This window comes from Bufo bufo, chromosome 11, assembly GCF_905171765.1.
Source record: "Bufo bufo chromosome 11, aBufBuf1.1, whole genome shotgun sequence".
Lineage (NCBI taxonomy): Eukaryota > Metazoa > Chordata > Amphibia > Anura > Bufonidae > Bufo > Bufo bufo.
This window is the reverse complement of record NC_053399.1, coordinates 63,114,697-63,129,433: the sequence shown is the minus strand read 5'-3', so window position 1 is coordinate 63,129,433 and position 14,737 is coordinate 63,114,697. Positions and strand designations below refer to the sequence as shown.

General features: G+C 43.0%; 1 protein-coding gene across 2 annotated transcripts in view; it reads right to left on the bottom strand.

Annotated features, from left to right (window-relative positions):
* The window catches only part of SCFD1 (sec1 family domain containing 1), a 149,091-nt gene that overhangs the window by 78,891 nt on the left and 55,463 nt on the right, over positions 1–14,737 (bottom strand). For both annotated transcript variants that reach the window (XM_040411182.1, XM_040411183.1), the window contains exons 12-13: positions 11,224–11,314; positions 2,778–2,851 (exon numbers count right to left, since the gene is read on the bottom strand). In XM_040411182.1, the coding sequence (XP_040267116.1) occupies positions 2,778–2,851; positions 11,224–11,314 (165 nt within the window). The remainder of the gene's footprint in view (positions 1–2,777; positions 2,852–11,223; positions 11,315–14,737) is intronic.

The window sequence follows — 14,737 nt, the reverse complement described above, 5'->3', positions numbered from 1 at the left end:
GTGCAGATTCCCTATTTAGCGTCCCTACTCGACGCGTTTCTTAAGCTGGACATGCCAGCCTTTCATCAGGAGTCTGTAACGTGGGAACAGGACAAACAAACATACATACATACATACATACATAGATGCTGCACGCTAATGATAGTGAGCGTGCAGCGATGCATAGCCTCACGGCGGTACATAGCAAGGATAAAACCAGGCCACCCACACAAGACATAAGGGTTTCTGCCTAAACCCTTTTCAATGGCCATGTTTCCACTGCCTCATTTGCTAAAAGTTGTTTCTTTAGAGCAGACATGCTCAACCTGCGGCCCTCCAGCTGTTGTAAAACTACAACTCCCACAATGCCCTGCTGTATGCTGCTAGCTGTTCGGGCATGCTGGGAGTTGTAGTTTTGCAACAGCTGGAGGGCCGCAGGTTGAGCATGCCTGCTTTAGAGGGTAGAGTCATGACCAACTTTTCACCTCCAGTAGAAGAGGAGATAATCCCAATTAAGACTGAGCCCCCTCTTGCCTTGGGCCCCATAGCAGTCGCATGGTCTGCCGCTATGATAGTTACGCCCCTGATTAAAACTACATATAAGTTACATCAAAACTTGATATAAATGGGTTCTCTGGTAAGAATTACATTTCTCGCTCGTATCATTGGGGGACACAGGACCGTGGGTATAGCTGCTTGCTGCCACTAGGAGGTGACATTAGCCTCCTCTGCGGCTATGCCCCCTCCAGCCTGGAGAGAGCATATCAGTTTTTAGCTCAATGTCAGAGTCAGCCAAGATCCTACGGTGGGCGGAGACCCATGTACCAGCTCTTTCGGCGGTCTACATTTCGGGAGTGGAAAACTGGACGGCAGATTTCCTCAGTCGGACAACGGTGGACCCGGGGGAGTGGTCTCTGCATCCGGAGGTGTTCGAATCGATATGTCTCCAGTGGGGCCGACCAGAGGTGGACCTGATGGCATCCAGACTCCACAACAAGCTCCACGTCTTCTTCTCTCGAACAAGAGATCCCAGGTGACACCATGGGACGGGTGTTCCAAGGTGTACGTGTTTTCACCTCTCCCTCTCCTGCCCCGAGTCTTACGCGAAATCAATATGGAGGGCAGGAGAGGGAGTTTCTCAGACAGGGTCATCCGCACCATGATTAAAGCCAGGAAACAGGTGTCGTCCAGGATTTATTACAGAACTTGGAAGTCCTTTTTGCGTTTCTGTGAAGAACGTAGCCTCCCCCCGCTATGCTTCTCTCTTCCCGTCATTCTTTCATTTTTGCAGTCTGGTCTGGATTTGGGCCTTGCCCTTAGTTCCTTGAAGGGACAGGTGTCAGCGCTGTAAATTTTATTCCAGCATCCTCTGGCACTTCAGGCTCCGGTTAAGACCTTCCTGCAAGGGGTGGCCCATACCATTCCTCCTTATCGTCCTCCCTTGCCTTCTTGGGACTTGAACCTGGTTCTGGGTTATCTCTAATCGGCTCAATTTGAGCCTTTAGACACAGTTCCACTCCGTATTCTCTCCTGGAAGGTCGCATTCTTGGTGGCGATCACTTCCATCAAGCGCGTTTCAGAATTGGCAGCGCTTTCCTGTAAGGAACGCTTCCTTATTCTGCACCAAGATAAGGCAGTACTCCAACCTATACCTTCTTTTCAGCCGAAGGTAGCCTCGGCCTTCCATGTTAACGAAGACATCGTTCTTCTGTCATTCTGCCCCTCTCCTTCGCATTCTAGAGAGGGGGCTCTCCATCAACTGGACGTGGTTAGAGCTCTCAGGATTTACTTGTCTGTCTCGAGAACTTTCCGCCGTACGGACTCGCTGTTCATTATTCCGGAAGGTCCTCGCAAGGGTTTGGTGGCTTCCAAGGTGATGATTACCAGGTGGATCCAGTTGGCAATTACCGAGGCATACCGCTCCTGGGGCAAGGTGCCGCCCCTTGGTATTACGGCTCACTCGACCAGAGCGGTGGGTGCGTCTTGGGCTTGCTTCCATCAAGCTTCAGCTTCACAGCTGTGCAAGGCAGTGACGTGATCATCCTTGCCAACGTTCACCAAGTTTTACCAGGTGCATACTTTTGCATCAGCGGACGCTGCGCTGGGCCGCAAGGTCTTGCAGGCAGTAGTGTCTTGAGCTTCCGCAAGGCAGTTTCCATGTGGATGTGTTCTTCCCGCCCCGTGGACTGCTTTGGAACGTCCCACGGTTCTGTGTCCCCCAATGATACGAGCGAGAAAACAAGATTTTTGTGAACTCACCTGTAAAATCTCTTTCTCGCTTAGTTAATTGAGGGGACACAGCTCCCACCCATTGTGTTTCATTATAAACGCAGGTGCTGGCGGTTTGTTTGCCAGTGGGGTCCTCAGTTTGGTTCGGTCCTTCTGGCATTACTTGTGTTCTGATTGCTTTATATATGTTTTTTTTTTCTTGTACTCCTACTGCTTGAGCACAAACTGATATGCTCTCTCCAGGCAGAGGCGGAGCTAACACTTTTCAGCCTAGTGTCGCATCCTAGTGGCAGAAAGCAGCTATACCCACGGTTCCAGCCTGTCCCACTAAGCTAAGGATTCATGCTTACTATGGCAGCACCGCTGAAGCCAGTCATTGGATGCAGAGGAGCTTACGACCTGAAAGTAAACATTGCATGGAGACACCGGAGGCAGCATGGAGGTCCAGTGTGCCAGGGAGCAGGTAAGTATGAATCATTTGCTTAGTGGGCAGGCTGCTTGCACATTATTACCAGAGAACCCCTTTAAGCAAGAAGTCATTTTCAAGCACTTTACACACTAAAACTTACCTGACAGCAGATGTAAGTTTTGCCGTGTTGTCTGACAACATACTGATAGCACCTTCATCTTCACCTTCCAAGCCCTGAGTCAGAAACAAAGATTCATGGAACATTAACTGCAACACCACAGATCAGAAACTTAGGGGAATAAATATCAAGTGCCAATGGTTACTAAATGTATAAAATTGGCATGTGTACCTAAAATATATACCTATGAAAACACAACGTACCCTACAAAAAATTAATTAAAAATTTACTATTAGGAAATAAAAGATAGGGTAACCATATATAGCAGCAACTAGCATGCTTCAATCCTTTCTTCAATAAGGCTAATTCACACAAATTTATATATTTTTTTTATTGCCACTAAAAAAACACCATGAAGACCACATGCATTTTTGCTTGTGGCTTTTCGGACATGGGTAAATTGCGGCTTGTGGTATTTTTTCCATATAGAAAAGAGGATGGAAGACACCATTCCTTCAACATGCTGTGTTGATACAAAAAAACTAACAAACAACCAAATTGAAAATAACACAGTTAGCAAGGAAAAAAAAACATATGCATATCCTGTATTGAATTTAGACAAAATCAGACAAGCAGAAATAATAGGTAACCATCTGGAGAAATATTCCAGCATAAAATACTTCTAAAAGTGCTCAACCACTAAACTATGATCTGTCCTCTTTTCTAAGCCAATTCTTTACAGTCTCAGTTGTTCCTTTGGTGGATTTCCCTCTTTTATCCAACCCTGGCCTCCTTAAAGGGAACCCGTTACCGGGATTTGGGGTATAGAGCTGAGGACATAGGTTGCTAGATCGCCGCTAGCACATTCGCAATACCCAGTCCCCATAGCTCTGTGTGCTTTTATTGTGTACAGCACAGGACTCATCTCAGGATAATTTACATATGTATCAAATTGGTTTTTTTTACACAATAAAAGCACACAGAGCTATGGGCACTGGGTATTGCGGATGTGCTAGCGGCCATCTAGCAACCCACGTCCTCAGCTCTATACACAAAATCCCGGTGACAGGTTCCCTTTAAAGGGGTTGTACAACTAATAACAATTATCCCCTATCCACAGGACAGGTGTTAAGCGTTTCATCAACTTCCCCATAAGAACGGAGCGGTGGGGCGCATGTGTTTCCCCTACTCCTTTCATGTCTATGCAGCAGTCCCGTAGAAGTAAATGAATTGGTGGACATGCCAGGAGCATCATCTGCTCCATTCTCATGGGGCAGAGCAGCAGCACATACAAACCCCCATGATTGCTGGGGTCACCCAGCAGTTGGACTTCCCCCAGCGATTTAACAACATCCCTGTCCTGTGGATATGGGATAAGTGTTATTAGTGGCACAACCTCTTTAAACGATTCCTTTCATTCTGCTTTCCTAACCATTAAGGCCTCATGAGCATGACCGTTTTTTTTGCGGTCCGCAAAAACGGGTTCCGTAATTCCGTGATCCGTGTCCGTTATTTCTTCCGTGGGTCTTCCTTGATTTTTGGAGGATCCACGGACATGAAGGAAAAAGTCGTTTTGGTGTCCGCCTGGCCGTGCGGAGCCAAACGGATCCGTCCTGACATACAATGCAAGTCAATGGGGACGGATCCGTTTGACGTTGACACAATATGGTGCAATTGCAAACTGATCCGTCCCCTATTGACTTTCAATGTAAAGTCAGGAGTACCTATTATACCATCGGATCAGAGTTTTCTCCAATCCGATGGTATATTTTAACTTGAAGCGTCCCTATCACCATGGGAACGCCTCTATGTGAAAATATACCATCGGATTTGAGGTATATCGTGAAAACTCAAATCCGACAGTATATTCTAACACAGAAGCGTTCCCATAGTGATGGGGACGCTTCAAGTTAGAATATACTAAGAACTGTGTACATGACTGCCCCCTGCTGCCTGGCAGCAGTGATCTGCACAAGTGCCGCACCCCTCAGGCTGTGATCTGCACAATTAACCCCTCAGGTGCCGCACCCCTCAGGTGCCGCACCCCTCAGGTGCCGTATAGGTGTCTACATTAAGCAATCCTGGGTTTACCTTGTATAACAGTCTCCAGTAAAGTTGGAAAAGCATTCCTTGTATGCACTTAAACCCTCCATTGCAAACATTATGAAGTACTGCTATACAGGGGTAGAAAGCATTGCTACCCCAACAGACCCCAAGGCAATGGGTCAAAGGAGAATTAAAAAAAAGTATGCAGTACAATCAAGAATTGATCTAAAAAAAAGGGTATGAGCTGGACGCAGCCTCCAGGAATCCACATTGCAAAGACAGTATCCAAACAGGTGTGAGAAGTACAGTATTGTGTTAAGTTCTGCTCTGAATACAATGGATGCTCCCCCCCTCCGCCCAACACCAGGCCAGACCTACAAAAGAGAAGTATATGCTCCTGCTCCCCGCTGCTGGATCCTACCTGTAAACATCCACTTTGACACCGCTGCAAACAATCACTAGCAACAGAGAGGACCTGTTCCCCTTGCGTCAGGTCATTGGTTCACGTGACATAGGGGGTCAAGATCACTGCTGCAGTTAGTGACTGGCTGCAGTAGTGTCAAAGTGAATGTTGACAACAGGAGACCCAAGCAATGCTGCCATGAACAGGGAGCGAAGAAGCCAGGACCCAACCCTTTTGCAGGTCTGGCCTGGAGGGGATTTTGTCCAAAAAAACTCCTAAAAAGGTGGCCAAGCCCTTTAACCCCTTAATGGCCACTTGTTGCCTTATGACAGTGGGAGTTCAGGTCCCCAGTCTGCAGCGACATCTTCTGACGCTGCTGCAGATGAGGGGGTTAAATGGCTGCTGGGGGGCTCCAGGAACTTGTTACTATTGTTTTTTGTTTTGTTTTTTTTACAAACAATGTGCTGGTAATAACAAATTAACCCCTTCTACCCCGGGCCAGTTTTCGCTCTTCTGCCCAGGCCATTTTTAGAAAATCTGACATGTGTCACTTTATGTGGTAATAACTTTGGAACGCTTTTACTTATCCAAGCCATTGTGAGACTGTTTTCTCGTGACACATTGTACTTCATGACAGTCATAAATTTGAGTCAATATACAGTCCTGATCAAAAGTTTAAGACCACTTGAAAAATGGCAAAAAATCATATTTAGCATGGCTGGATCTTAACAAGGTTCCAAGTAGAGCTTCAACATGCAACAAGAAGAAATGGGAGTGAGACAAAACATTTTTTGAGCATTCAATTTAATGAAAACAACGAATAAACTGAAACGGGCTGTTTTTCAGCTGATCAAAAGTTTAGGACCACACCTCCAAAAAAAACTAAACCCCCCCAAAAACAGAAATCCAACTTCCAAACATGAACTCAGTAATGAGTAGCTCCGCCGTTATTGTTGATCACTTCCAAAATTCGTTCCGGCATGCTTGATGCAAGCGTTTCCATGAGGAGAGTGGGAACATTTCTCCAAGTGGTGAAGACGGCCGCACGAAGGCCATCTACTGTCTGGAACAGTTGTCCATTTTTGTAAACTTCCCTTGCTATCCATCCCCAAAGGTTCTCAATTGGATTTAGATCAGGGGAACACGCAGGATGGGCCAAAAGAGTGATGTTATTCTCCTGAAAGAAGTCCCTTGTCCTGTGGGCATTGTGTACTGTAGCGTTGTCCTGTTGAAAAACCCAGTCGTTACCACACAGACGAGGACCCTCAGTCATGAGAAATGCTCTCTGCAACATCTGGACATAGCCAGCGGCCGTTTGACGCCCCTGCACTTCCTGAAGCTCCATTGTTTCACTGAAGGAAAAAGCACCCCAGACCATTATGGCGCCCCCTCCACTGTGGCGCGTAGAAAACATCTCAGGTGGGATCTGCTTGTCATGCCAGTAACGTTGGAAACGATCAGGACCATCAAGGTTAAATTTTTTCTCATCAGAGAATAAAACTTTCTTCCACCTTTGAATGTCCCATGTTTGGTGCTCTCTTGCAAAGTCCAAACGAGCAGTTCTGTGGCGTTCAAGGAGACGAGGTCTTTGAAGACGTTTTTTGTTTTTGAAGCCCTTCAGTCTCAGATGCCGTCTGATGGTTATGGGGTTGCAGTCAGCACCAGTAAGGGCCTTAATTTGGGTCGAGGATCGTCCAGTGTCTTGACGGAAAGCCAATTGGATCCTCTGGCTTAGTGCTGATGACATTTTTTTGGGTCTTCCACTTGACTTTTTTAATCCATAACCCTCAGGATCATTTAAGAAATTCCAAATGACTGTCTTACTGCGTCCCACCTCAGCAGCGATGGCGCGCTGGGAGAGACCCTGCTTATGCAGTTCAACAAACCGACCACGTTTAAAAAGGGAGAGTTTTTTTGCCTTTGCCATCACAACGTGTGACTACCTGACAGAAAATCACAATGAATCCACATCTTTGCACAGATTTGGCCTTTTAAAGGCATGTGGTCCTAAAATTTAGATCAGCTGAAAAACAGCCTGTTTCAGTTTAATCGTTATTTTCAATGAATTGAATGTTCCAAAAATGTTTTGTCTCACTCTCATTTCTTCTTGTTACATGTTGAAGCTCTACTTGGAACCTTGTTAAGATCCAACAATGTAAAATATGATTTTTTGCCATTTTTCAAGTGGTCTTAAACTTTTGATCAGGACTGTATTTCACCTTTATTTATAAAAAAAATTCCAAATTTACCAAAATAAAAAAAAATGCGCAATTTTCAAAAATTTTATTTCTCTGCTTTTAAAACAGAAAGTGATACCTCATAAAATATTTATTACTTAACATTCCCGATATGTCCACTTTATGTTTGGATCATTTTGTAAATGTCATTTTATTTTTTGGGGACGTTAGAAGGCTTAGAATTTTAGAAGCAATTCTAAAAGTTTTAAGAAACTTTCCAAAACCCACTTTTTAAGGACCAGTTCAGGTCTGAAGTCACTTTGTGGGACTTACATAATAGAACCCCCCATAAATGACCCCATTGTAGAAATTAAACCCCTCAAGTTACTCAAAACTGATTTTACTAACTTTTTTTTAACCCTTTTGGTGTTCCACAAGAATTAAAGGAAAATGGAGATGACATTTCTAAATTTCACTTTTTTGGCAGATTTTCCATTTTAATCCTTTTCTTTATCACATCGAGGGTTAACAGCCAAACAAAACTCAATATTTATGGCCCTGATTCTGAGGTTTACAGAAACACCCCACATGTGGTCGTAAACTGATGTACGGGCGCACGGCAGGGCGCAGAAGGAAAGGAACGCCGTATGGTTTTTGGAAGGTAGATTTTGCTGAACTGGTTTTTAGACACCATGTCCCATTTGAAGCCCCCCCGATGCACCCCTACAGTAGAAAATCCCAAAAGTAACCCCATTTTGGAAACTAGGGGATAAGATGACAGTTTTATTGGTACTATTTTGGGGTACATATGATTTTTAATCTCTCTATATTAGGTTTTATGTGAGGCAAGGTAACAAAAGAAATGACTGTTTTGGCACTGTTTTTATTTTTTATAACGTTCATCTGACAGGGTAGATCATGCGCTATTTTTATAGAGCAGGTTGTTACGGACGCAATTATATCAAATATGTCAACTTTCTTTGTTTGAGTTTTACATAATAAAGCATTTTTGAAAAAAAATATGTTTTTGTGTCTCCATTTTCTGAACGCCATTTTATTTTTTGCCAATCGTCTTGTGTAGGGGCTAATTTTTTGCAGGAAGCGTTGACATTTTTATTGGTACCATTTTTGGGTACATATGATTTTTTGATCATTTATTATTACACTTTATAAGGCAAGGTTACCCCAAAAATTTGTTGTTTTGGCATAGTTTTTATTTATTTATTTTTACAGCGTTCACCTGAGGTGATATTTTTATAGAGCTGGTTGTTAAGGACGTGGCGATAACTAATATGTATACTTTTTTTTTTTTTCCGCTTTAACACAGTAAGGCCTCTTTCAGATGGGCGTTGCGGGAAAAGGTGCGGGTGCGTTGCGGGAACATGCGCAATTTTTCCGCGCAAGTGCAAAACATTGTAATGCGTTTTGCACTCGCGTGAGAAAAATCGCGCGGGTTTGGTACCCAAACCCGAACTTCTTCACAGAAGTTCGGGCTTGCGATCGGTGTTCTGTAGATTGTATTATTTTCCCTTATAACATAGTTATAAGGGAAAGTAATAGCATTCTGAATACAGAATGCATAGTAAAATAGCGCTGGAGGGGTTAAAAAAATAATAATAATAATTTAACTCACCTTAATCCACTTGATTGCGCAGCCTGGCATCTCCTTCTGTCTTCATCTTAGCTGTGTGCAGGAACAGGACCTGTGGTGACGTCACTCCGGTCATCACATGATCCATCACATGATCTTTTACCATGGTGATGGATCATGTGATTGGACCATGTGATGACCGGAGTGACGTCACCACAGGTCCTGTTCCTGCACACAGCTAAGATGAAGACAGAAGAGATGCCGGGCTGCGCGATCAAGTGGATTAAGGGGAGTAAAAAAATTTTTTTAACCCTTCCAGCGCTATTTTACTATGCATTCTGTATTCAGAATGCTATTATTTTCCCTTATAACCATGTTATAAGGGAAAATAATAATGATCGGGTCTCCATCCCGATTGTCTCCTAGCAACCGTGCGTGAAAATCGCACTGCATCCGCACTTGCTTGCGGATGCTTGCGATTTTCACGCAACCCCATTCACTTCTATGGGGCCTGCGTTGCGTGAAAAATGCAGAATATAGAGCATGCTGCGATTTTCACGCAACGCACAAGTGATGCGTGAAAATCACCGCTCATGTGAACAGCCCCATAGAAATGAGTGGGTCGGGATTCAGTGCGGGTGCAATGCGTTCAACTCACGCATCGCATCCGCGCGGAATACTCGCCCGTGTGAAAGGGGCTTAATTGTATTTTTGAAACAAAAAAAATGATTAGTGTCTCCGTGTTCTGAGAGCTATAGTTTTTTTTTTTTTTGGGCGATTGTCTTACGTAGGGGCCCTTTTTTTTGCGGGATGAGGTGATGGTTTTATTGGTACCATTTTGGGGGGCATATGCCTTTTTGATCGCTTGGTGTAAGGTGACAAAAATGGCAAATTTTTTTTTTAAACAGTTTTAATTTTATTATTTTTACGGTGTTTATCGGACAAGGTGGATCATATGATATTTATATAGCCGGTCGTTATGGACGCGGCGATACCTAATATGCGTGTGTTTTCTTTTTTAATATATAAAATCAGTGGAAAGGGGCGTTTTTTTCTTTCTTTACTTGAAACGTTTTTTTTTTTTCTTAAAAACTTTTTTTTGATTATTTTGTTTCTTAAAACTTTTTGGGAATATTTTTTTTTTAACTTTATTTCTGTCCCACTCTGGGACTTTACTTTTGGGGGGTCTGTACCCCTCTGCAATGCATTACAATACATCTGTATTGTAATGCATTGCCTCTTAGTGTCATACACCGACAGGTTTCCTAGGAGACCCAGCCTGAGGCTGGATCTCCTCGGCTCCCGTAGAAGGCAGGTCCCGATGCGTGCAAGGCATTGGGCAGCCTCTGCACGGCATCGGGCTGCCTTCTCACCCATCGGGTCCCCGCCACATCAGAGCGGGGACTCGATGAGCTCCCTCAACCTCCGCAAATCCCCTCTATGCCGCGGTCAGCGTTGATCGCGGCATAGAAGGGGTTAATCCACCGGCATTAGCTTGTACAGCGATGCCGGCGGATACAGCAGGGGCCCAGCTACCAGGGACTGCCGGGCCCCTGCAGTAATCAGGAACGCACCGCTCTGGTATTGGCTCCGTTGAGCCGAAGTTATTGCTTCGCGAAGTCTCGCAAGACTTCGGGTAATAACTTCATAAATTAATTTGTACTATAAAAACCATTTCCCAAACTTGGGTTCAGTTCTAAGTGGTACTTCCAAGTGGTACCTTGGAACTGAACCAAAGTTCGGGAAATGTTTTTTTACAGTACAAATTAATTTATGAAGTTATTACGTGAAGTCTTGCGAGACTTCGCAAAGCAATAACTTCGGCTCATCTGAGCCAATACATTCTAATACTGTACGGAGCTCCTGCTCCGTACAGTATTGGAACAAAGTATTATGCAAATAGACTTCGGATGTTTTATCTTCGGATTGAATTTAATTATCAGGTTACTTAGTCATTTTTTTCTATATTTTCACAGCAAAAAAAAAAATATTCTAAAAATAACATCGTAATTTATATGTATTCTCGAACAAAGCCCAAAAATTTTAACGTCTCCTGCATAAAAAAAATCCTCAGACAGCCCTGTGAGTAAAAAAATAAAGTTATGGATGCTGTAATGCAGAGGGGTTAATGTTAGGATGTGTTCACATATGCATCATGCCTACAATGGCAACCATAAAATAATAAAGGATTCTTAAGGTCTGAATGTAAAGTGTTTTAGATGCAGCAAACATTTTATAGAAAAACACACATAGTGGTGAAACAATACTTACCATTATGGTTTTCAGTCTTTTCACTTCATCCTCTTGATTACGGTAAGATTCCAGCTCTTGCTGCACTGATTCAGCAACTTCAGGAAAGGGGCTGAGGAAAAAATCACAGAGTGCTCTAGTCTAAAGCAGCAAACACTTATCATGCAATTATTTCCCAGTCTGGTGGATTTTCCTAACATAAATTGGTAAGAAACCACATAAGTTCCCAGCACAAAGACTTGTTCTCTGGAATTTTGCTTGAGATTCCTGACTGGGGCAATTTAAAGGCATGATTCGGGTACGGCCAACATGGAGTGGCCGAGGAGCATCAGCAGATTGACATTAACAATATCCCCCTATAGGACAGTCTCCGGTACGACCACAAAGAGTGGCTGCTATGAGGTCGAAAACGGCAAATTGTCACAGTTTTAAAACTGATTGATAGGGTATGTGCGCACGACAAAGATTGAAAATCTACCTACAAAATTCAGTGCGAAATTCACACTTTTTATATATATTTTTTTTTTGCAGCTTTTTTCATGTGGCTTTTGACGAGTCATTTTTAAACACAAAACTGCATTTTCAGCTTGTGGTTTTTTGTGCTTAGTGTACCTAAACTTGACATCAATTTAAACTAATTATAGATGTCATAACAATATTTTTGTAATATACTTTATTTAGCTTCCTGTTTTACTTCTGAAATATGCACCTGAAGATCAGGCACCTATAGCACTTTGGAATCTGTACACTCGTTCTCTGCTGACATGTCAGCGGTGTACTGGTGTATGGATTGCACTGCAGGGAGCCCTGAACAGGCAGAAGCACATACTGCTCCTCCACCCTGTGCCAACTCCGCTCTGCTAAATCTGGCATAGCACATCCAATATGCTATGCTACGTTTTGGTGGAGCGGGCACAAGCAGTAGCAGGGATGTGCTATGCATGGTTCCTGTCTGTGCCCGCTAACTCCACATCGCTGCTCCTGCTTGTGCCTGCTCCCCTAAAGCCTGGCATGGCACCTCGGATGTGATATGCCAGGTTTAGCACAACAGAGCTGACACGACACAGGCAGGAGCAGTGATAAGGGCGCTGTGGTCCTGTGCCTACTTCATAAGTAAATCAATATATACATTATTTTTCTGACATTTAAAATAGGTTTTATTAAAATTGTTGGAAATTTTAGGTACACTTTAATGGATATGTGTTATGCAGGTAACACTACAGTATACCTACAAAACTGTAAGCCCATTATGCAACCAGTACTAATGAAACTGAAAGCTACATGATATCCATCAAGTAGAACCAAGGGATGGGAGAGGATGGGGATAAAGGGAAGGGTTATGCCTAAAAAAAAAAAATAGTTTCTTTCTAATGGTCCAGAAGAAGGTAGGAAACCCACAATGAATGAATCTCTCCTAAAAAGACAAAAATATAATTCTATCCTACCTTAGATGCCTCTTTAATGATCTTTCCTTAAAACTAAAGCTTCCCACACAGGTTCAATAGCCGACAGCCGAAGAGCTCTCACTCCAGACTCCCTCATACACATACAGCCAAGTGTATAGGTGTCTTCAATGGGCAGAAGGGATAAAACCACTAACGGACACACTTCTACAAACAGCTTATGTCCTAGGAGAACTCCAGGATCGGGTGAAAACATTCACTTCGATCCTTCTCTTCCCCAACATAATCTGTCAGGAGTTCCTGTACACTAGTAATTTTCAGAGGGTTTGGGCTGACGATACACGAATATCTATGGGGGCCTTGAGACGAGCCATGACCCTAATGGGCTTTTACTTTGTATTCTTTTGAACATCAGAGCATCTGGTGCCCAGAACAGAACTGCCGATTTCAAATGAGGCTGCATCAACACTATGTAAAGTGGCAATGTTATGTCCCTATACTGAAAGTTCAGGCCTCTTTTAAAGGGGTTGTCCCACAAAAAATATTCAATGTTTTTCAAACCATCACCTGGATCTGAATACTTTTGATATTGCATGCAATTAAAAATGGTTCCTAGCTACTGAATTATTCAATGAAATCTGTTATAGCGCCACCTGCTATTTGCTCTTTTTCTAATTTATCTGTCCTGCTCACTCAGATAGAAGCACATGCTTCCATCCTTCAACTGTCACCAGCTGCAGCAGAAAGGGCACACCCCTAAGAAAAGACACAACCCTAAGCTGACAGTAGGGCTGCGGTAAACGATTATTTTAGCAATAGAGTATACTAGCGATTATTTTTACGATGAATCGAGTACTCTAATAAGAAAAAAATAATTAAATAGACTGTTATCCGTTATAAAAATTCATTAGACCCCCTGCCATCAGTCCCCAACACTCTTCGTTTTCCCCCGTTCGATCAGCTCAAGTGCATCAGTTCCCCCCAATGCCATCAGCTCCACTATCCCCCAGTGCCATCAGCTCTGTTCCCCCAGTGCATTCAAGCTCTCCCCCACTCCAGTGCAATCTCAGCTTGCCGCCCAGTGCCTGTACTTACCTTTCCGTAGGGGCACAGCTCCTCCGTCTTCTTCTTCGCGCGCTGCACTGCCGTCCTGACGTCACGCATCGTCGCGTCATAGTGCACGCATACTATGCGACGATGTGTCAGGGCTGAAAGTGCAGCGCGGTACGGGTGACCACGGAGAGGTAAGTAATAGCAAGCGCTTCACTCCCGCTCCGTGGTCACATAACACAAACAAGTCCTCGAAAAACTTTGCATCAAGGATTTTTTTGAGGGTGTCATGTAGTAGATTATGTCTGATTTTCATTTTTACATTATTCATGGGATAACCGCTTTAATAGACCACAGTATCCTGCTGACACATACAGTCACGAGAAAAATAAAGTAAACCCTCTTTGAATTCCATGGTTTTCAAGTATCAGTACATAATTAGAAAAAATATCACGCTTTTCCTGTTATCCAGTCATCATTAATTGGCAAAAAAATTGAACCATCTCATTTCCCCCTCAAAAATGCTATGAATAGTGATCATTCAAAAAACAAGCTCCAACACAATCGCTTTGATAGAAAAATAAAAAAAAGCGATGTAAAACAATTATATTAAAAGAATGACATTTTATGATGCAAATGTAGTAAAATATGAAAAAATGTGGTATTGCCATATTCGTATCAACCCGCAGAACAAAGATATGATTTCATATATACCGCATGGTGAACCCCATAAAAAAATTAAAATCAATGATACAATTGCAATTTCTGACAAACCTCACCTCCCCAAAAAATAAGTAACAGACAATCAAAAAGTCATTTATACCCCAAAATGATACCAATAAATTAAAAACTACAGCCTATCCCACAAAAAAAAACAAGCCCACACAGAGCAGCTTTGATGGAGATTTAAAAATGTTATGGGTGTTAGTATATGGTGATGCAAAATAACAGATTTTTAAGAAAACTTGATTTTATAATAGAAAAGTAGTAAAACATAAAAAAAAACTATACATTTGGTATCAAAATAATAGTATCAACCTGCAGAATATAGTTATTTCATTTATACCTCAGAATGAATCCCA